The sequence below is a fragment of the Pangasianodon hypophthalmus genome, chromosome 2 (assembly GCF_027358585.1).
Source record: "Pangasianodon hypophthalmus isolate fPanHyp1 chromosome 2, fPanHyp1.pri, whole genome shotgun sequence".
NCBI lineage: Eukaryota > Metazoa > Chordata > Actinopteri > Siluriformes > Pangasiidae > Pangasianodon > Pangasianodon hypophthalmus.
Genome location: NC_069711.1, coordinates 2,789,864 through 2,814,000, shown reverse-complemented (window position 1 = coordinate 2,814,000; position 24,137 = coordinate 2,789,864). Strand labels below are relative to the sequence as shown.

Here is a 24,137-nt window from a genome sequence, read left to right as displayed (position 1 = left end):
TCACTTGGAGCATAAGTATAAAGTTCTGTTTGATTATTTGCATTCATTGCTGAAATTTGTTGTTTATAAGTCTAACTAGCTAACTGTCACTTCTTTCTTCAGCTAGCAACTTAGCTTCTTTGTTGAACAAAATGTCCGAAACTGCTGTGTTGACCTGCAGTGTTGTACTGATTTTAGAAAGTCTTTTGATGCTCATACTGAGGAGAGACTGAAAATTAAAGATGGCGCCGTGCTAGTGGCAGCTGATTACAGCAGCTCCTGTCTCGAGAGACGATATAGCTTAACTATATTACGTATATTAAGTTTTTCCTCTTACATATCTATCACTTTGCATTTGTTCAGCTCTTCTTTTTCTTACTTCTAAGTTTCAATCTGTCTAGGCACTTAGTTTTTATTTATTATGCACTCTATGTTCGGAATGGAGAACCATGGGGAGCTAGCAGGTCACTTCATGTATACACGTGATCAGCTGCTGGTGCTCCGAAGATTTGCGCCGCGCTTCGGAATGTAGTTCAATATTCCTGAGGAACTGCTGAGACCATACAGAGGATGCAGAGCTGAATACAAAACAAAGGTAAAGAGGAGATGCTACAAGCCCTTCATTCCCTCCATCATCATGGGAAACGTTAGGTCTCTTGGCAATAAGGTGGAAGAGCTCAATGAGACCCAGAGAGATTTTTAGGAGTGCAATGTGCTTTGTTTCACTGAGCCATGGCTGCACGAGGATAATCCGACTCAAATGCTTCCAGCCCCAGCTTTCAGACAGTGAGGGCGGACGGAGATGCGGGACTGAGCGGTAAGAGGAAAGGTGGAGGGGGTCGCACTGTTTGTAAACAACAGATGGTGTAACCAGGGATATTATCTGCTGACGAAATTCACGGTCACCATTGTGGTTACTGTTCCCACCGGCTGTTGACACGGAAGCGACATCGAGAGACTTCTCGATGGCTATCGAGAGACTTCAAACACGGCATCCGAACTCTTTCATTGTCATTTCTGGAGATGTTAATCATTCTCCACTGCGTTACCAAAGTTCCAAAAGTTTGTCAACTGTGATACCAGAGAGAACAGTACACAGAACATCTCCTATATGCACGTGTGAAGGGTGCATATATGCTCTGCCCCCACTGGGAAGCTTTGACCACAACTTGCTTCTACTGACAATCACATACTGGCCAGTTGTCCTAAGGCAGTCTGTGACAAAGAAGACCATAATAAGATGGTCACAAGAGGCAGAGGAGGCTCTGCAGATCTGCTTTCAGACCACAGAATGGGAAATGTTATGTGAACCAGCTGGGAAAGACATTAACAACATGATGGGCTGCATAATGGAATACATCAATTTCTGCATGGACACTATAGTTCCAGTCAGGAGAGTGCATTGTTTTTCTAATAACAAACCCTGGATCACCAAGAACCTGAAGAAACTACTGAACAAAAAGAAGCAGAATTTTAGGTACAAGGACAAAGAACAGATGAGGAGGAGGGTGTAGAAGGAGTTGACAGTGAAACTGAGGGAGAACAAAAAAGACTACAGAAAGAAGCTGGAGTGTAGGCTTCAGCAGAACAAAGCAAAGGAGGTATGGGCTGGCATGAAGCAGATCGCTGGCTTAAAAGCAAAACAACAACCTGTGAGGGGCAGTCTAGAAAGTGCTAACGAGCTGAATTTGTTCTTCAATAGGTTCAGCATGATGCCCTCCCCAACTATCTCCTCCACTCCTTCACCACCACTCTTCCCCAGCTCCTCCCAAGATCAAACATGTTTTATCACCCTCTCGTCTACACCAGCTCTCCCCTGCCCATCTCACAACTGTTAACCCCCCATCCCGCAGCCTTCTTCAGAGGACTCACACCTCTATCTTCCCCAATTACCCCCCCTCACCTAACAGCCATCCTCAATGGAATCGCAACTCCCACCCCCCACTTATCTGTCACTACCGGCCGGGTGAAGAGACAGTTGGAGAAGCTGAAACTTGGGAAAGCTGCATGGCCTGACAAAATCAGTCCCAGGGTAATGAAGGTCTGTGCCAGTCAGTTGTGTGGGATCCTCCAGCACCTGTTCAACCTGAGCCTTCAACAGGAGAAGGTGCCAGAGGTGTGGAGAACATCCTGCCTGGTTCCTGATCCGAAGAATAAAACTCCCTCTTCCCTGAATGATTTTAGACCAGCAGCCCTCACAACACATGTCATGAAGGTCCTGGAGAGACTAGTGCTGTTCCATCTCAGACCTCAGGTCAGGTCTTTTCTGGATCCCCTGCAGTTTGCCTACCAGCCACAGGTAAGCGTGAAGGATGCAATCATATATCTACTGCAAAAGGCCCATTCCCATCTGGACTACAACAACACCACAGTAAGAAACACTTTCTTTGATTTCTTGAGTGCATTTAACAAAATTCAACCTCTCCTGTCGAGACAATGAGAAGAATGCAGGTGGACAGTTCCATGATCTCCTGGGTCACTGACTACCTTTCGGACAGATTCCAGGTTGTGCGGCTGGGAACCTGCCTGTCTGAGTGCCTGCTGAGCAGCACTGGAGCACCACAGGGAATTATCCTCTTCACCCTGTACACCACAGACTGTCAATACAGGTCAGATCTCTGCCACATTTAAACATTTTCTGATGACTCTGTGGTGGTTGGGTGCATCAGGGATGGACAGGAAGAGGAGTACAGGGACCTGGTCAACAACTTTATGGAGTGGTGCGGGAAGAACCATCTGCTCCTCAATGTGGCCAAGACCAAGGAGATGGTGGTGGACTACAGGAGGAAGAGGACCACAACCAGCCCCATTACCATCATGGGTCAGGACATTGAGCAGGTTGACACCTACAGATACCTTGGTGTCCATCATGCCAGCAAGTTGGACTGGAAGGTCAACTCAGAGGCTTTTTACAGGAAAGGAACGAGCAGACTCTACTTTCTGAGGAAGCTCAGGTCCAGCAAGATGTTAGAGATCTTCGACCAGTCTGTGGTAGCCAGTGCGGTCTTCTTTGCAGCAGTATGCTGGGGAGGCAGCATCAGAGCTGGAGATGCAAAAAACTCAACAAACTGATCAAGAAGGCTGGCTTGGTCTTTGGCTGCTATCTGGAGAATTTTGAGGTATTGGTGGAAAAGAGGACACTCAATAAACTCACAGCCATTCTGGACAACAAACAGCATCCACTCAATGACGTACTGGTTAATCAGTGAGCTCTTTCATTCAGTTCCGCTGTAGAAAGGAGCGGTACAGGAGATTGTTTGTACCAACAAGGATCACACCGTACAACAGCTCATCACTGTGCTGGGACACTGTTTTGCACTGAGCCAGACTTAGGATAAGCTTATTGGTAAAGTTGAGCTTCAATAGTTGAACTACCTCCATCCACAATTCATATCCATATGCACTGCCACTTTACTTCCATTAATTTTTCTGTTTTCACACTGTTTACAATGTTTACACTGTTGACAGTGTTTGCACTGCACTGCCATTTTAATTCCATCCAAGTCTGCTGCTTGTATCTACAATATTCACTCCCACTGCACTACCAAATCACACTCTTACACTGTATTTGTTTCTCTTATATAAATTTTTCTTATTTTGTTTCATTTCTGAAGTTAAATTACTTTTAGTATACTTCTAACTTCAAAATGGTAGACCAACGCCCAAGATTTTAATTCAAAAGTCAGGGAGCAAAAATGGTCCTTTGAGCTGTCTTGGTACGGTGAAATTGATTAGCTGTGTTTATTATTAGCCTTAGGTTCCAAATCCCTATCGTTCATGTTACATACGTAATAAGAGTTGTGCTTCTCCTATTTTAATAACCACTAGCCACCACTGCAGCAGTCTAGGTAGCAGTCTAATGTGTTTAGTAGCAGTTTAAACAAAGCTGAAGGGTTTAAGGTGCAGTCACGTCCCCTGTATAAAGAAAAGGAGGTTGCTGTAATGTAATTTAGGATGAGTCCAGAAGGAGGTATTTGCGAAAATATTAAGGAGTAGCAGCCAAAAACAGAACCACTGGAGTAAGGAACTTGATCAGGTAAAAAAAAGAAAAGAAAGGGTAGATGGTAATAGATGAAAATGTATTTTAATCTGAATTTTGAAAAAGTTACGTAAGCGTGCAATCATACACCATGACTAACCGAGACCCCGTAACTACACAACTCTCTTGTAAATTCCATTATTACTCACAGAAACTAGCAACTGATTGAAAGTTAACCGACACATTTTGTATCAGTCATTTCACGCTCACTCGTTTTACTGTTAAACTACAGTAGATTCATTGCAGATTCATTTTTTTAATACCTGAATGTTTTCTTAAAATGGCTTTGTTTTCATTGGAATTTGATTAGGAAACCTAAATATCAGGATACATATCATGGAACAAAGATGTCTAAAAGTTTTGCAGTATAATATTTTTTTCTCTATCATCTAATTCTAGCTAGGGGCTAGTTGTTAAATGCCACCAATAAATGTTTAAAATGTGTGATGAGAAATTTTGAATGTAAAACTACGTGTTACACTGGAATTGAGAGAAAGTCTTGCCAAAACTGTTCCTATGGATGTTCATCCAAATTTGCATCATTGGAGCAATACAGTAAAACATAGTATTGGTTACTTTACATTTCCCTGCACGTTTTGTGGTGTACATGAATCCATCAGAGACACACAACTACATATTCTTCCATCTGAAAAAGTAGCCCCATCTGTGATCAGGGGAATTTTAAAGATTTAGAGCTTAATGTATAACCATGATGGAAAACAAACTTAGGTGTAGAGATTAGGTTGAAAAATGCTGGATTATTCCTTTAATATGTAGTAAATCTTTAAAAAAAAATGTGTGTGTTTGTGTGTGTGTTTCCTCATTCAGAGACCCGGTGAGGAGGTCATTGTTGATCAGGGTGGCACAAGCTCAGTCTTCAACATCCACTATGAGAAAGAGGAGCTGGAGAGTGAGTGTAACTAACATACACACACAAACACACACACACACACACACACTGTCTGATTTTCACAGGCTGTTTGTCAAATCTTCATGGTATTATATTGAACACATCAGTATCAAGTCCCCAAGCTCTCTTCCTGGCGCACACACACACGCACACACACACACACACACACAAACACACAAACACACACACACGAAGAAATCAAGATCAAGCACCTAACCCTCCCATGTTTTGCTGTGTCTCTTGGAGCACACACAAAGACACACACACACAAACAAACAAGTCAAGATCAAGCACCTAGCCCTTTCAATGTGTTGTTGTTTCTCTTGGCAGACACACACACAGATGCACGCACGCACACACACATGAAAACAACACACATACACTGTGATTGGAAGACAATTTTGAGTGTGTATACTCAGGCCAAAGGACTCACAGACATGCGCACACACACAGCGGGGACACAAACACATGTAGAAAGCAACCAGACACACAGACACACACAGACACACACACATTCACATGCTAATTGGCAGAATATTTTTGAGTGCGTGTTTTTGTTTCAGGCCCCTGCAAGCAGGGACACACACACAAAGAAGTCAAGATCAAGCCCCTTAGCCCTCTCATGTTTTGCTGTTTCTCTTAGCATGCACACACACACACACACACACACACAAACATAAACATAAAGGAGTCAAGATCAGGCACCTAGCCCTTGCACGTTTTGCTGTTTCTCTTAGCATATACACACACACACAGACACACACACCCACACACACACAAACACAAAGCAGTCAAGATCAGGCACCTAGCCCTTGCACGTTTTGCTGTTTCTCTTGGCACACACACACACACACACACACACACACACACACACACACACATACAAACACAAAGAAGTCAAGATCAAGCACCTAGCCCTTTCACGTTTTGTTGTTTCTCTTAGCACACACACACACACACACACACTGTCTCAGGCCACAGGACTCTGTCAGACACACACAAACACAAACGAGTAAAGATCATGCATGGAGACACATGCACACACATACACACACAAACAAACACACATACATACACACATGGATACATACATACACACGCACAAGGACACACATACACAGAGTGGAAGACTGTTTGTGAGTGTGTTTTTGTTGTCTCAGCCCACAGGACTCAGTCATCTGTCAGATACAAAGACATGCACGTGCAAACAGACAAGTCAAGATCATGTCCATAGGCCTCTGATAAATTGTCACTCTTCTGTGCACACGCACGCACGAATGCACACATACACACACACACACCCACACACACAAACACACACTGTGATTGAAAGACAATTTTTGAGTGTGTACTTGATGTCTCGGGCAACAGGACTCAGACACACAGACAGTCACACACAAAACAGGGACACACAAAAAAAAAAACAAGTAGAAAGCACACACAAACAGACACACACACAAGCACACACACACAGAGACACACATACACACATGCAAATACAAACATATACATACACACACTTTAGTGGCAGAATGTTTTTGAGTGTGTGTTTGTTGTTTCAGGTCACAGTACTCTGTCAGACACACACATACATACTCACAAACAAGTAGAAAGCACACTCAAACAGATACACACACACACACACACACACACACACACACATAGACAACCACAAGTACAGACACACAGACACATACACAAACATAAAGAAGTCAAGATCAAGCACCTAGACCTCTCATGTTGTGTTATTTCTCTTAGCACACACACACACACACACACACACACACAAATAAGTCAAGATCAAGCACCTAGGACTCTGACAGACACACGGACACACACAAGCACAAGTATGGACACACACAAGATCATGCATGGAGACACACATGCACGTTTGTGAGTGTGTTTTTGTTGTCTCAGGCCACAGGACTTCATCTTTCAGACACAAAGACATGCATATTCTAACAGACACACACATACACACACAAAAGCATGTACATACACATAAGCATGGACATACACAAACAAGTCAAGATCATGCCAACAAGTGACGTACTGTTTTTGCGTGGAAGATTGTTTGTGTGTGTGTTTTTGCAGTCTCAGATCATTTTTTGTTGTCTCAGGACTATGTGGTTGGGCACACTGACACACACATAGAAAGACACACACACACACATAAACAAGTCAAGATCAAATCCCTAGCTCTATAAATGTAATCTCTTGTTTTGTTGTTTCTCTTGGTGCACACACACACACACACACACACACACATACACATACACACACACGGCGTGGAAGACAGTTTGTGATTGTGTGTTTGTTGTCTCAGGTCACAGGACTCTGTTTGTTGGGGTGAGGATGCCTCTGGGCCGTCAGTCTCACCGCCATCACAGAGCTCACGGCTCCAAACACCGCAGGAGAGAGAGGTCGAGAACGGGGAGCCTAGCTCCTGATACTGACCTTACAGAGAGCACTAACGTCCCACACGGTGAGAACACACACACACACACACACACACACACACACACACACGAGAGAGAGAGAGAGAGAGAGAGAGAGAGAACGTCAATACAAAGAGGAGACTATTCAGTATCAAAACATAAATAAATAAGACATACCAAAATAATATAACACAATCGTCTAAAAAAATTACACAAAGTGGATTCAAATGACACATTTAGGACGTCCCATTGCCCCTCCCCCCACCCCTATTTTTATCCCTAATTTGGTCTTAGCCAATCCCTGGCCATCTTTTTGAACTGCCGCTCCTGCTGCTTCACAGGGTAGCGTAAGACACTTGGAGGAAATCAGCCCTCTTCCACATACATCACCTCACAGACACCCACGATTGGCTAGTGTCGCTGTGATTGACAAGGGAGTGAGAGTATGCCCCTCCCACCCACAGAGCACTCTTGCTCTCTTGACTCCTTTCTGACTTCATATCTGTCTCTGTCTCTTTCTGTCTGTCTGACACAGACACTCCATCACAGAGAGTGCAGTTTATTCTGGGCACAGAGGAGGATGAGGAACATGTGGCTCATGAACTGTTCACTGAGCTGGATGAGATCTGCGTTAAAGACGGCAAAGACGCCGAGTGGAAGGAGACAGCCAGGTGAGTATAGAGTCTAAAATAGACCTGATATTTTTTTTGTCCAAAGTGTTACTCTCATTTTCTATTAAAAATCATATAAAAATATATTTCAGTAGAGATGGATCAGGTTTAGTAAACCATTATTCACTGCACAAGTCTTAAATATTTGATTCTGATTGGTCAGTAGTGACAGTAGATCAGCTGCAGATCACAGGTTTATATTAATGCATTCGCTCTAATATGTTAGCGACGAGTTTACGCTTTGTGTTTTCTCAGTAACATGACGATCTGTGTTGTTTTAGAGAAAAAAGAGAGGCTGATGAGGGAACGACTGTTTATAGCTGCTGTAGCAAAAGTGATAAGAGGAGATAACTTGTTTTATGAACGTTCCAAACATGAAGTGTAGCTATAAATGGATAAAACCTGTGACATTTCATTTTTTGGCAAATTGCTACGGTGTAAGAGGAATAACACACTTCTGGATGTGCTATGACAGGAAAATAATCACCTTCAGGGTGATAAGAGTTACTCCGCTTCATCACACCACTCTGTCACTAGGTTTTCTTTAAATCTGGACGTCATTCCATGCCAAATTATTATCATCGTCACTGTATCCGTTTCAGAACCGAATTCCGTTGGTGGCATCTTGTTTTTGAATGTACATACGGTAAGTGTCGATGTGTGTATGTGTGTGTGTTTCAGGTGGCTAAAGTTCGAGGAGGATGTGGAGGATGGAGGTGAGAGGTGGAGTAAACCCTATGTGGCCACTCTGTCTCTGCACAGCCTGTTCGAGCTGCGTAGCTGCATCATCAACGGCACCGTCCTCCTGGACATGAGAGCCAACAGCATCGAGGAGATCGCCGGTCAGTCCTCAGAGCGAGGGTCACAGGTCATAGGTCGAAGATCTCACACCAAATCTGTTGTTAACTAAGAAACTTGAGGACTAATGCTGCATTTGAGTTACCTCACAACGATATCATTTTTGACCTCCGTACATTTGAGGTACAAAGTAGGAGATGCGTCCATGTTTGTCTTTTGTTAGCAACAAGCTAGCCAGATAGCCAAATTGTTTGTGGGCCTTATCTGGTTGAATTTAGGCCCACATACCACCACGGCCCACTCCCCTCGAACGGCCTTTAAGCTGCAAACTCATGCCAGAGCTCAGCCTAATGCTGTTTCACACAAGACTGTGAAAAAAACTGTGCCAGAATTAAACCAGAAGGGCCTAAAGTAAGCCAATCTCACCCAGATTTTGTTGCTATCTGGGCAGCGAACTGTAGAGTCAGTGTTATAGATTTAACAAATTAATATATCTGTACGTATTGATCTAAAGTAAATACTTGTATATACAGTATAACTCATTTAAAGGCGAGAAGTTCTCGTTGTTTACTGTCAATGCTTTGAGCAGCCCAGAAAGGACAAGTTACAATCTGCTATGAGTGTGTCTTGGTTGGGTGTAAACCATTTTTTTCAGTTCTCATCCATTTGGTGATTTTTTTTGGTCAGAACTAAAAGCAGCTGCACTCATTGTTGGATATTTTGAATGTAATATTCAAAATCTGGTTCGGTTCAGATTTTCAAACCCTTTTTGTTCCAAAATCGCACAAGACTTACAAACTGAGCTGTTTTTAGCCGTGTTTTTCAGAAGTGGAGTGCATTCAGTGGAGCTGACAGATTCATTCTGATGAATATTGGAGAGATCAGAGTGTGAAGTGTGAGACAGGAGTGTGTGGGCTTCCTGCGGAGTCAGAATATTCTCAACCTCACTTCACACACTGATCTCATATCCACACACTCGCCTACACGGCTGATAGACACATGCGGGAAATGGCACGATGTGTTAGACACGTCCTCTTATAGATAGAGAGAACAGGAATGGAAAAAGACTAAAAAAAAAATACAGGAAAGTGTAAGAGCTGCCAGAGTCCTTTAAACATTGCGTTTGAATTTTATTATATAAAAAATTTAAGATGTAAACATATCAGGATTATCCTGAGTCTATACTGATAAACAGAATGAATAACATCAGTAAAGCTACACTTTAGTCCATGGAAGGTGAAAACTGTCACTATTATGAAGCAAAAATAATAATTTTATAATAAACCTTTAATATCAGTGATATGTTTTTATGTATTTATCCACGTTAATTTAGTACTTTTGTTACTAATATTCAGCTCTATTTTGCATTTCTTATTTAAACTGAGATCCATGTAAACCTACAACATCTTTAACATGTACCTCAAACTGCTTCCTATATCACTATATATGCTCACTACATAGGGTGTAACAGTACCCTACCTAGTGCACTATAGACATTCAATTGAGATTGAGGTACCAAAAAAAAAAAAAAAAACCGAGACTGCATTGATCATGTGTCTTTATTAAATGGTATTTATACAGCGCTTTTGTAAAGAGATGTTTATTTAGCATTCCTAGAAGGAGTCTCCAGTGTCGTTCAATCGTAAATTAAATACTGTTGGAAATTCACTGTGGTATAAGAAGAATAAAGCACTTCTACGCATGCTGTTATAGGAAAAGAATCCACTTCAGGGTTTTAACACATCACACCATCATGTTGTGGATTAATTTCCTATAACAGCTTACCCCTAAGTGTTGCTTTTTAGTGGATATTGGATGAGATTTATTACTGATGTAACTGTGTATGTGTATATGTGTGTGTGTGTGTGTGTGTGTGTGTAGACATGGTGCTGGACCATCAGGAGGCAGCTCACGAGTTGGATGACAGTGTGAGGGTGAAGGTTCGAGAGGCTCTGCTGAAACGACATCACCACCAGAGTGATAAGAGGAGATCTAACCTGCTGCCCATGGTCAAATCTCTGACTGACTCCGGCAGGAAGCAGAGCGAACCCCACTGCCTGGACAAGACCGGTGATACACACATCTACACGTTTATACAGACAAGCTGGATTTCACACTGTCTTACACACTTTCTGAGTCTCTCTCTCTCTCTCTCTCTCTCTTACAGGACACGTCACATCTTCTCAGTCTCCTCCTTTAACTGCTGAAGTGAAAAACGGGGCGGGGCAGGATAACGGCCAAATGGACCTTAGTAAGGTACCAGAACATGACTTTGTGTGTGTGTGAGTGTGTGTGTGTGTGTGTGTGTGTGTGTGTGGGGGGTGTTATCCACTATGCACAGTGTGCAGGTTGTTTTGGACGCTCATTAGGTCAGCCCCTTGTGGGCGTGGTCTCTTAGGTTTGGAATGATCTCCAAAAAAGGATCTCACCAATATTTAAATCTATAAACACTTGAGCTGTTTTATTCCTCTTATACCAAAGCAGTTTGCCAATGATTATATAAAAAAGAATGTGTCAAACTTTTTATCCAATTATAGTTACATTTAATGTTTTCTTTAATATAATGCTATTATCATTTATGTCAAAACAGTCGCTCTCGCATCAACCTGCCTCTCTTTTCTCTCTCTTGACGTTAATAAGACCAGTATCGCATATTATCATGTTACTGAGAAACCTCCTCCCTTACTGAATGTTCCTCCCTTACTGACACTGGAGACTCCTTCCATAAATATAACATAAATGTCTACTTAGAGAAAACTTCACCATATCAATGATTATACGTTTTCTTTGTTAAGTAACATTCTATGTTATATAGACCAAGCGCTTTTATATAACCTAGTGATTTGCAGCTGTACTACTGTCAGAGCTACTGTTATAGAAAATGAATCAACCTCTTCTGACCAATCAGAATGAAGAATTCAAACATAACGAGGTATAATAATATTTAATGAACAGCTACTCTTTTCGGTGTATAAGTGTATCAGTCCAGATTGAAAGGATGTTGAAAATTGCCGGATTATTCGTTTTTGAACAGTTTGTTCCTTATAACTTAACGCAACAAACATCATGATAGCTTTACAAACGTATCTCTCATGAGGTCTCTGGTCTTCTCAGGTGGACACACACTTCATGAAGAAGATCCCTACTGGGGCTGAAGCCTCTAACGTGTTGGTGGGAGAGCTGGACTTCCTGGAGAGACCTATTGTAGCGTTCGTCCGACTTTCACCTGCGGTATTGCTAACAGGACTCACTGAAGTACCCATACCAACCAGGTACTTGTGTGTGTGTGTGTGTGAGTGTGTTTTAAGAAAAAATCTTACAGCTGTAACTGCTGATCGTTTACTCGATGAATCGTTTGCTTTACAGGTTCATGTTCATTCTGCTCGGGCCGGATGGAAAAGCTCAGCAGTATCACGAGATTGGAAGATCCATGGCTACCATTATGACCGATGAGGTGCGGTAAAGGCTTACGATCCAGGAAGTGATGACATCAGCTGTGATATGAGCATCTTTGTAATGTTCACAAATCCTGTTCTTGCTTGTGGTTAGATTTTTCATGATGTAGCGTACAAGGCTAAGAACAGGAGCGATCTGCTGGCTGGGATTGATGAGTTTTTGGATCAGGTGACTGTTTTACCTCCTGGGGAGTGGGACCCTTCTATCCGCATTGAACCCCCAAAGAGTGTCCCCTCACAGGTACACACACACACACACACACACACACACACACACACACATTAATGAGTAGTACTCAACTAATCCTGTATGCAGTATCTAACCACCTAATTGATTAATAAAATGCTGCTTGAAATTCACAAATTGACTTCCTTTGGCCTGACACACATAAGGAATAAAACACCCCATGTCATGCTGTTATAGGAAAATAATCAACAACATGGCGGTGTGATGAAGTACAGTTACTGTTACCTCACCAGCATTGCTATGTTTCTATAACAGCACACCTCCAAGTGTTTTATTCCTCTTGCACCACAGCAATTTCCCAACGGTTATAATTTTTTACTTATTAAATAATGACAAGGAATCATTTTTATCTGTTTGTAGTTACGTTTAACATTGGGGATTTTTACTTCCTGTTATCACTTACGTTATAGCAGCTATAATCAGTTGTTCTCTTTCTGAAACAGAAAACAAATGCGGAAACCACAAAACGTAAACTCTTCTATCCTGAAGATGTCAAAAAACTTAGATACAGCTTTACTTCTGACTGTTTCAAAGCACTGACACTGGAGACTCCTTCCATAAATTGTAAATAACATCTCCTTACAGAAAAATCCATAATTATTGCCGAAGGTTAACATGAGAGAAAGCTAACATTTCATTGAAGTCAATTTATTCTAAGAAAAAAATTAAAAACCCTTGTAAATGTTTATTATTAACAAAACCACATGTCACAATTATTGGCACCCTTACGAGTCTTGGACATGGACACTTTTGACTTTTGATGTAATCAGACTACAGAATACAGCTAAAGTGAATAGGAAGCCATTTGGAATTTGGCCTTCCTGTGTGTTAACGACTGATAAAAAAAATAAAATTGATCAAGCGAAATTAAAATATCTGAGATAACATTATAGTGGGTAAATGAATAAAAATAAAATGGCACCACAGAGTTAGTGACCATCACTAATGCAATGATTATTTGAAAGAATCATTTAAATTTAAATGTTATATGAGCTTTATCTTCTACCTTTGAAGCTGAAGTCGAGGTACTTTACGTGCTTTCTGTTTTCTTCTCGGAATTTCATGATATTTATTATGACAGCTCAGATCTACATGTTTATGTTTAGAGATGTGTCTGTCTGACTGAGTGATGATAAATTGTGATTTAGTAAATGTGATGTGGTGTTTGTGATTGGTGCAGGAGAAAAGGAAGATGCCTGGCGTGCCCAACGGGACGACTGTTCCTGCTGAGGTGGAGACACACGGGGAACACCATGGACCAGAACTACAGAGAACTGGGAGGTGTGTGTGGATATTATCTACACAATGAATCCTCTATAGGAGTTTGTCCTAAACTGATCTACATATGCATTTTTGTTTGTCTGTGCAGGTTGTTTGGAGGTTTGATTCTGGACGTGAAGCGAAAAGCGCCATTTTACCTGAGTGATTTTAGAGATGGGCTGAGTCTGCAGTGTGTGGCGTCATTCCTCTTCCTCTACTGTGCCTGCATGTCTCCTGTCATTACCTTCGGAGGGCTGCTGGGGGAGGCGACAGAGGGACGCATCGTAAGAAAACACACCCATGCACACACACACACACACACACACACCTCAGTCTTGCACTGTAACTGAATTGTAACTACCTCTGTCAGCTTGATTTATTTATTGAGGATCCCTCTCTCGCTCTGTTTTTTTCTCTGGTAGAGTGCTATTGAGTCTTTGTTAGGAGCCTCCATGACGGGCATGGCGTACTCTCTGTTCGCCGGTCAGCCGCTCACTATTCTCGGCAGTACTGGACCTGTTCTTGTGTTTGAGAAAATCCTTTTCAAGTTCTGCAAGTCAGTACAACTGAATTATAATCAAATAATTAGACACTGATTAGACAAATTTATATATATGGAAAGGTTGGATTCCTGTTGATAAACAGGACATTCATACATAGAAAATGTCCTGTTTCTAAAAAAAAACATTGTGTACTACTCCAGAAAAGTTGGCAACCTCTAATTGTATTACTCGAGTATAATTCTATATAAGTTATACACAATAGTTTTTGTTTTACAGAAAATTATTAACAGAAATAAATACAGTATTTTCATTAGATCATTACACTCTTCTCTATTGTATTTGTGTCATTGTGTTTACAGAAAAATGACAATAAAAGTATAAACGAATCTTTCTGTTGCTCATATTTTCAGTGTGAGATTAATCTAATTAACCACAAAAGCACTTTCATAATTATGTCATTTTAAAAGGAAGTATATCATTTTTCATTCTTTACCCATCTTTACCAGGGGTGCCAATAATTCTGGAGCAGTTTGAATTTGAATACATTTGAAAGAGTATTGGCTTATAATATAAAACATAAAGGTTTTGATTAAATTAGAGTTTTAGATTAAATCAGATTAGATGGATGGGTGGTTATGTGGATGGATGATGGATGGGTGAATGGATGGGTAGGTGGGTGAATGGATCTTTGGTGGATGGAAAGATAGATGGATGAATGGAGGGGTGGATGATAGATGGATTGATGGGTGGGTGGATGGATGGACAGATGGGTGGATGGATGGATAAGTGAGTGGATTCAGATGGAATGACTGGATAGATGAATGGCTGGATGGATGGCTGTTTGGATGGATGGATAGGTGGGTGGATTGGATGGCTGGCTGGATGGATGGATGGATGGATGGACAGGCAAATGAATGGATAGATAGATGGGTGGATGGATATAAGGATATATTTATTAGTATAGATGAAAAAGGACTTTATTTTTTACTGAAATAATAAATTCATTAAAATCTCTAATGACAATGCTTATGACTATTTGCTCTCTCTCTCTCTCTCTCTCTCTCTATAGAGATTATGACCTGTCGTACCTGTCTCTGCGCACCTGTATCGGCCTGTGGACAGCCTTCCTGTGTTTTATCCTGGTTGCAACAGACGCTAGCTCTCTGGTCTGCTACATCACACGCTTCACAGAGGAAGCCTTCGCCGCCCTCATCTGCCTCATCTTCATCTACGAGGCTTTAGAGAAGCTCATACATCTGGGAGAACTTTATCCTATCAACTCACACAGTGACCTGGATAAACTCACACTGGCCTAGTGAGCGCACACACATATACACACACACTCTCTCTCTCTCTCTCTCTCTTTACAGTATCACGACTGTCCCAGTTGCGTACTAGGAATTTGGAAATAGACATCCAATAGAGGGCTAACATAGCTGACATATACAGATAGCTTCAAATGATATTTGCTAATTCATACTTTAGATATACAAACAGACAGATTTGACTACATTTCTTCTTTAAAAATTGTTAACTTTTAATTTGTCTTTCTGACAAGTTTGTCTCATTGTCACTGTTACTGTGGCTTTACCAGGTCCATGAGCACTAAACAGCTAAGTGCTAGCTAGCTAAATCATTAGCTTCAGTCATGACCCATGAGTCCTCCCGGGAAGTTCGTATGTATGAGTTGGGAAATCGTAATTACGATGTCAGGTGCATTCAAGTCACTTTGGTTGGAGCAAGATGGTGGCGTACCTTCTCTTAATTACCTACGAAAAAAAACCAGTAAAGATTTTAACTCTAGAAAATGACGAACAAAGAATGCGCATCGGGTGTGTTTTGCTTTTTTATGTTTTTAATCAATTTATGATGCCACTGTAAACTTTATCATTGCATATTATTTCGTAATTGTTCAATGCTATCGTATTTATCGTAAATAAAGTGTTTTATTGTAAATAAAAAAGTCTGACAAAGACATGTCACCCCTAAATACCCTCTCTTATAGGTGCTTAAATGTTAACCAATTTGCTTGTGTTTCAATAACTTGCTGAAAGAACCTGAAATCAGCTTCTGAGACGAGTAAACACTCAATTTCAACAAATTTACCGGCAGCTACAGACGTTGCATCCATCGATTCCACCATATTTTCTTACTGACACGCCCCAACTTGGAAACTCTGAGCTCAAGGAAAATCCTGATTTTCTCACTCGTAATTACGACTCACATGAATGTCTTCTCACACATCACACATATCATGCTAATGATTTAGCTAGCTAGCACATACAGTAGCAGTTTAATCCTCGACATGGTGACAGTGAAATCGTGACAAACCCATCAGGAAGATCAACATTTCTCTTAGATGTGTGGTCAAAAAACTCCATATGACTAAAACAACACAGTATTGCATTGCTGCTAGCTAAACTTTGATGGGTTGCGAGAGTACATCATTGTGTTACAACTCGTGAACTTTGAGCTAGTATAAAAAATTTTGACTTCTAAAGTTGGAAAAAATACATTTCTACGTAACATCTAGACGTGTGTGTGCGAGGTTTAAAATCCACAAACACTCCTGCAAATGTTACATTTGTTTGCGTATACTCTGTACGTATACGTACGTATTTTCTGATTGCTTCTGTTTCTCAAATTATAAACAAATTGGTGCTTTAAACCTTCGTGACCCTGCATAGAATAAAGCATTTAGTGAAGATGAACGAATGATTACGGTAAATATGTTGTACAATGCTGTGCTGTTTTATTTATTCGCTGTCCTGTGTTGTGTATTCTCAGCTGTAAATGTGCAGTGCCTGACAACCCCAGTAATAAAACTCTGATGATGTGGAGTGAGAGGAACATAACAGCGTCTGAAGTGCCGTGGAGCAACCTCACTGTGAAGGTGAAGCTACTTCAAACACTCACACACACACACACACACACACACACACAGTACACACACCATAGGCAATGTCAGCATGTGCACAAGTAATGTCCCTTCGACGTCACATGCAGCTCACTGGCTAATTTGGCATAGTTTTATTTTTAGTCACTGATAATGCATAGTCGTTACTATTCTCTTTTTATAGCAAATTCATTTGCTGAACCATTGGCAAATTGCTGTAGTATAAGTGGAATAAAACACTTCGGGATGTGCTGTTATAGGAAAATCATCAACTTTGTCACACCACCCCACTGCTGATTATTTTCCTATAATAATACAACACTGTGTGTGTTGTTTCTTACTTGTTCTGATTGCCCACTCCTACCCATGTGACAGAAGAACTGTCTTGTACTCATCCCAGTTCTTTCTCATCTGCTAAAGTGTGTATCTCTGTGTGTATGTGTGTGTGTGTGTGTGTGTGTGTGTGTGTGTGTGTGAGCGTAGGAGTGTTTAGATCTGCACGGCCAGTTTGTCGGGACAGCTTGTGGTCATCATGGTCCCTACACTCCCGATGTACTCTTCTGGTCGGCTATCTTGTTTTTCTCCACCTTCTTCCTGTCCACCTTCCTCAAGCAGTTCAAGACTAGCAGATATTTTCCAACACGGGTAAAACCTGCTCTTGTGTTCACTTTAATGTGATACACACACATGCAAAAACACACATTCGGATTATTTGGGGCCATGTGCTTTTCGTTTTAAAGGTGCGGTCAGTGATCAGTGATTTTGCTGTCTTCCTGACGATCGTTCTCATGGTGCTGATTGACTTCGCCATCGGAGTTCCATCTCAGAAACTACAAGTGCCAAGCAAATTCAAGGTAAAATATTGAAAGACAAGAACTGGCCCAACCTAGGGACTAGTGGAACTTCTAGATCGATTTCTACCAATCTGAAAAATTATTTCTAATTCTCCGTTAGAAGGGCATCATCCTATAGGCCAGTGCATTGCATATTGTCCATTGGAAGGGCACACTGTAGGGCAGGGCAACACGTATTGTCCACTGGAATGGCACCCTATAGAGCAGTCCATGATGTATTAGTCACTGGATGGGCACTCATTAGGACAATTTTTCCTGCTTCCACACCCTAGGAGAACTGTATTGGGCACACTGATATCATATTCCTCACTGGAAGGACACCTTCTAGGGCAGTGTATCATATATTCTTCAAAGGAAGGGCACACTATAGGGCAGTGCATCACATATTCTCCACTGGAAGGGCATCTTAGAGGGCACTTCATCATGGTTACTTGCACATAGCAGCCCCTTAGAAGGTACTTCTTCACATTTTTTTGCTACACATTTGCTAAGTGTGTTTCTGGTGATTTTGTGTTAGCCTACACGGGATGACCGTGGCTGGCTGATTAACCCGATTGGTCGGAACCCATGGTGGACGGTTCTGGCAGCGGCAATACCATCCATGCTCTGCACCATCCTTATCTTCATGGACCAGCAAATCACAGCCGTCATTATCAACCGCAAAGAACATAAACTGAAGGTGAGACATGAATTTAGTAACCACAACTGAGTTGTTTCTTCGTATTTGTTTTGGAAAAATATTTCAGTTATTGGTATTTAGTTAGCATTTGTGTGAAGTTCCTTATTTTTATGGACGTGAGGTCATTTATATAGTGTACATTCACTTGAAGTTGAGAAAATAATGCACCTCATTTATCAGTAATGTAGTAAAGTTGTGTGTAAATATTTTTCATGGCCAAACCAAACTAAAAATTTGGTAATTCAGTTTAGCTAATGCAGATTGTCTTTGTACTAATGTGCGTATGTTGATAAATTTCCAATCATGTTCATGGCACAGCTGGTTTACATTTAGTGATGCCACAAACCCATAAAAGGAGAAGCTCCCAGAAAGCAGAAAACAGCAAAATGACAACTAAATGGTGAAGGAGTGCCTCATAAACTCCAGCTCAGCCATTGCAGCACATCAGCTAACACAGACACACATTAATTCTTAGTCCTTTCATAGGGAATGGCTAGATATAATGTGTGATTTGTTTATACAGTAGGTGTGTGTGTTCCTCCCACTCTGTAGAAGGGCTGTGGTTACCATTTGGACCTGCTGATGGTGGGGGTGATGCTGGCCGTGTGTTCAGTGATGGGCTTGCCGTGGTTCGTAGCAGCGACCGTGCTGTCAATTTCCCATGTAAACAGTCTAAAACTGGAGTCAGAAAGCTCCGCCCCTGGAGAGCAGCCACGATTCCTGGGCATCAGAGAGCAGAGACTAACCGGCCTGGGCATCTTCCTGCTCATGGGCTGCTCGGTGTTTATGACTGGTGCTTTACAGGTACAAACACACACACACACAGGTATAGACATCTGTGCTATTTGGGAGTTCTGGATCTACTAGCATGACCCCGCTTCATTTTTAGCAGGAAAACTAATGCCTAAATGTGCAAAAGTATCAATAAAACATGGGGGATGAGGACAGACTACGTTGTACAAGCAATAATTACAAAACATGTCAATAATAAAATGTGATGAGACAATGAGACAGTAAATAAATAGCGTCTTTTCCTGGTTATCCATGAGTATCATACCGAAAAAACATTCTTTTTCTTAAACTACAGGTCACATGCAAAATCATGACACTACTGTAGATTATGTTTTGAAATACTCTTAACAGCATGTAGAAATTGTGATTTCAATAGATTCCTATGGAGTTTACACTTCACTTTATACTTCTGCTTCTGCATATTTGAGGGACACATGAGAGAATTGGGTATTGCCAGTCACAGTGTCGTCCATATTGGTGTTATCATACTTGCATGTAATGTTGGAACCTCTCTTTGCTAAAGTACATGAAACCAGTATGTCTATGTCTTAAGTTCCTCCAGCGTTCATCTGTCTTATATATTTAGATAGGTCTTACTATGTTTGAAGATCTTGACTTGGCAGAACCCTTCACTTTGTTGGAAAAGAATTCTTTTAATTAGGATTAGGTGATTAGTTTTGAGGCCTGTAAACATTTTTCTCAGGTGCTCAAACAATCCCAGTGCTCCATACAAAATACACCAACTTCCGTGGATGAACAGCTGTCCACTAAACTTTTCAAGTTAATCAAAAAAAGAGAGAGAGATTTAACAAGTAACCCAGCTCAATCACTTGATTACTAGTTGGCCCCGTCCACCATTCAGCTACCTTGGCAGCGAACCAGCTCTGTTGCTTTTTATTTGGTTGGTTTTTTTTGGCCTGCTTTTTTGTTGCATCTTCATTTTCCCAGACCTGCTGTATGAGGTCGTTCTGTCTCTGAATCACCTGGTATACATCATGGTCTGGGTGTGGAGGCTGGCCAAGAAATTTGCCCCAAAAGACTGTTTAGCTTCCTTCCCAAGGGTATTTATGTAGGGCTGTTTAAAACAGTTCTTGTCAATGGATAGGCATTGATTCCATAATTGATGTTTATCAGTCATGAAAGAAGCCATCATGGTTTTGAGGGGTTGGCTAATCCATTCTGTGGATGGTACACATAGGTAAGCTTCTGGCATGACACTCCATTGTCTTGAGACTATGTGCAGAAGATGATAGAAACCTGCCTCACCAGCCTGAAACAAGGTATGCAGGCATACCTCAATGAGTAAAGATCTCCCAGGCAGCAATACGGGGTATTTGTAGGATGTTGGCTGTTTGAGGTGGGAAGAACTCAACTCAAACAGTACAGTAATCAAGATGATGTACATTTTGTCAAGGACCTGTGGGTGAAGGGTGAACACCCAACATGTAAACCGTATTTATAGCATTAACGACATGCCTTATTCACACATCCTTCCTTATGCTTGGCCAGTACACCATGTCCAACAGTCATAGTAAGATCTTCATCCTATGCAGATGACCACTAAAGAAACTGTTATGGGCATAATGCGTAAGAGTCTGTTGATAAGAAGATGGAATAATTTAGTGGTTCCAAAGCAAGGTCTGCTTCTTGGGTATACCTGATATCTAACCAGTCAAAGGCCAGTGACAGTTGGTGTGTGACTGTGGCTTAAAGAGAGGCTAGGAAGCAGTTTATATGGACTGCGTGAGAGTGTGTTCAGTACCACATTGCATTTCCTCTTCCTGTGATGCACAATAAAATGAGATCATTGCAAAAAGATGGAACACCTAATCCCCTTTAATGATGGCTTTGACTGGTTAAGCATGCACAACATACAAGGGCAGAATGGTCAGCGTACACCTTCACATGGGCTCCCTCTAAATAAACCCACCTTTTCTCAACAGTCTACACAACAGCCAGACATTCTTTTTCAGATGTAAAGCAGCTGCACTCCTCTCAGGATTCTTCATGCAAATGCATCAGGAAAACAACTCTTTCCTTTGAGATCTGCAAGGACTAAAACCTCCATGAGCTTTTAGAAAGTGAAGGTGGGATTTTACAATCTGAGTGGCAGAACTGTAAATTCAAGTAGCATGCAAGCAGTGGTAAAAGCTGTCTTTTGGCTTCTATTTGGCTGCAGTTGTACTGCTAATAGCTACTCTTTAGGGCAAGTGTTTTGGCTTTCAGCATACTGTAGTCAACACAGAATCACGTACACCCTTCTTTCTTGGGTACTAGTACTAAAGGAAAAGCCCAAAGAGACATAGCTTCCTGAAAGATCTTTACACAGTTTAAAACCGTGGCAACTGACTCCTAACTATTTTGGCCAGATTTCTTATAAACTAAATCCTGTCTAGCAACACATGGTTAATTGTTTCCACAAACCTACAAGGCAAAAACAGAGATGTCTGCTACCACAACGACAAAAAAATGAAGTGATCAACTTTAGAAGTCTCTTTAAATGAATAACAGCAATTTTTTATGGAAAGGTCACATGGGGAAGTTTGCATATAGTTTCACCTTCAGTAATGATCATGTCTCCTCTGTTTTCTCAGTTCATCCCCATGCCAGTGCTGTATGGAGTGTTCCTCTATATGGGAGCTTCCTCTCTCAAAGGCATTCAGGTAGAAATGTTCACCTTTCACTGTCCATATCAGTCACTCACTCACACACACATAACTTACACTCTCGTCACTCGACTTTGGCAGATCAAGTACTGGAAATTTCCTCCTCACTAATGGACTAATTTATCTAAACCCTACCTACAGGCTTATTAACTTATTTCCTGACCCAGCAATCTCTCTCTCTCTGTTTCAGTTCTTCGACCGCTTGAAGTTGTTCGGCATGCCGGCAAAACACCAGCCGGATTTCATCTACCTTCGGCATGTTCCTCTGAGGAAAGTTCACCTGTTCACCATCACACAGCTCACCTGTCTTGTACTGCTGTGGGTCATCAAGACATCCCCCGCGGCCATCGTATTCCCCATGATGGTAAGATCCAAAACAACATGCATGTGCATGCGGAGGATTTTTAGAGTGAACTTACTTACAATGACTTTAAATAATACATCTTATGTAAAGGTTTAGCATTTCAGTGCATTTAGCCTCAGATAGAGAACAATGTGATATTATGAGTTCACATTACATAAACCATGGAGGTCATTTGGCCCATTTAGGAAGTGGGTGGTTTTGGTAGATGACAAAGCCAATCACAGGATCTTAAAACATTGAGATATTTTTGCCTTTGAATACATAAATATTATTAACATTCAAATAGTTTTCAAGCAGTGAAATGTAATGGGATGTATTGTGTATTTTTGTTAGTCTACTTTAAACTAAATATTCTAATAATATTAAAAGAAGGAAGAAGAAGATGGATAAATCTTCATTTCAATTCTTGAAATGAATCCTCAAAGTGCAATACTAACATGTGCCACACTTAAAATAATTTAAAATGTCTTTAAGCTCATTATTTTGAATTATAAATAATAATTATTATTAATAAATCGTCCAAAAGTAGTGGCCAAATTCCATGATTAAATAAAATTTGCTTAAGTCTTTTAAGTCATTGATTTGAAAATGCATATACTTTAAAATGCATATCTGTAGTTTTTAATATTTGAATTATTAGGGCAGAAAATAACTAATGACTGCCATTAAGATCAGTGTAACCTTTCTATAAAATGTGCTACTATGAGGATGATTGTAGCTGTTGTATATGTATGTAAGTGTCAGTTATGAGGGAACGTATGAGCTCTGATTATGATGTTATGTGTGTCACCAGGTGCTTGCGCTGGTCTTCATCCGTAAACTGCTGGATTTCTGCTTCAGCAAACGGGAGCTGAGTTACCTCGATGACCTTATGCCTGAGAGCAAAAAGAAGAAACTCGATGATGCGTCTAAAAAGGCAGAGGAGGTAGTGCAGACAACGACCTCAAGCATCCGGCAAAACAATATCTAAACTGTTCTGCTATCGATATGGAGATCTGAATTATGTGTGTGTGTGTGTGTAGCAGGAGTCACAGGAGATGCTGGTTGATGACTCAGACAGAGGAGAGGATAAAAACACGGTGCGGATCCCGATGGAGAGCAGCAAGCTTCTACAATCTCCTAAAACACCAGACCCCAGGTACCAACTGTTTCTCACACACTCTATACACACGTACAAGTACAGTCAGCCATATTAATTGTCACAGTGACAGACACACCACAGTAAACAGTAACAGTCTTTAATAAGAACTCAATCTCTAAATTTGAACCTCTCCTCTCCTCTCTTCTTGTAGGACTGACCCCTCTGACATCAACATCTCAGACGAAATGTCTAAAACTACAGTCTGGAAGTCTCTTAGCTCCAATCACAAAGACACACACCGTACAGCAGGGCTCAAAAAGGTAATATAGATCATGCTAGTAAAACAACCACAGCTTACTTTGGCTACGTTGGGAAGCTAGCTAGCTTAGCACATAGATTCTATAACTAAAAACTATAATATTTGCATATCAAATAGCATTGAACCTGTAATGTAGTAACATCACTAAGGCTGCTTTGACACTTTTTTCCCCTTAGCGAATGTTTT

At 41.1% G+C, this 24,137-nt stretch overlaps 1 protein-coding gene across 3 annotated transcripts in view; it reads left to right on the top strand.

Annotated features, from left to right (window-relative positions):
• slc4a8 (solute carrier family 4 member 8) overlaps positions 1–24,137 on the top strand; it is a 43,121-nt gene that overhangs the window by 13,425 nt on the left and 5,559 nt on the right. For 2 of the 3 annotated variants that reach the window (XM_026945502.3, XM_026945501.3), the window contains 23 exons: positions 4,847–4,928; positions 7,255–7,413; positions 7,902–8,037; positions 8,719–8,879; positions 10,717–10,905; positions 11,003–11,091; positions 11,950–12,107; positions 12,202–12,289; positions 12,385–12,531; positions 13,718–13,818; positions 13,907–14,081; positions 14,220–14,353; positions 15,370–15,615; positions 17,088–17,193; positions 17,680–17,841; positions 17,937–18,050; positions 18,568–18,729; positions 19,282–19,533; positions 22,116–22,184; positions 22,378–22,551; positions 23,345–23,476; positions 23,574–23,689; positions 23,844–23,952. In XM_026945502.3, the coding sequence (XP_026801303.2) occupies positions 4,847–4,928; positions 7,255–7,413; positions 7,902–8,037; positions 8,719–8,879; positions 10,717–10,905; positions 11,003–11,091; positions 11,950–12,107; positions 12,202–12,289; positions 12,385–12,531; positions 13,718–13,818; positions 13,907–14,081; positions 14,220–14,353; positions 15,370–15,615; positions 17,088–17,193; positions 17,680–17,841; positions 17,937–18,050; positions 18,568–18,729; positions 19,282–19,533; positions 22,116–22,184; positions 22,378–22,551; positions 23,345–23,476; positions 23,574–23,689; positions 23,844–23,952 (3,261 nt within the window). The remainder of the gene's footprint in view (positions 1–4,846; positions 4,929–7,254; positions 7,414–7,901; positions 8,038–8,718; positions 8,880–10,716; positions 10,906–11,002; positions 11,092–11,949; positions 12,108–12,201; positions 12,290–12,384; positions 12,532–13,717; positions 13,819–13,906; positions 14,082–14,219; positions 14,354–15,369; positions 15,616–17,087; positions 17,194–17,679; positions 17,842–17,936; positions 18,051–18,567; positions 18,730–19,281; positions 19,534–22,115; positions 22,185–22,377; positions 22,552–23,344; positions 23,477–23,573; positions 23,690–23,843; positions 23,953–24,137) is intronic. The other variant, XM_053230295.1, reaches the window with a different exon arrangement.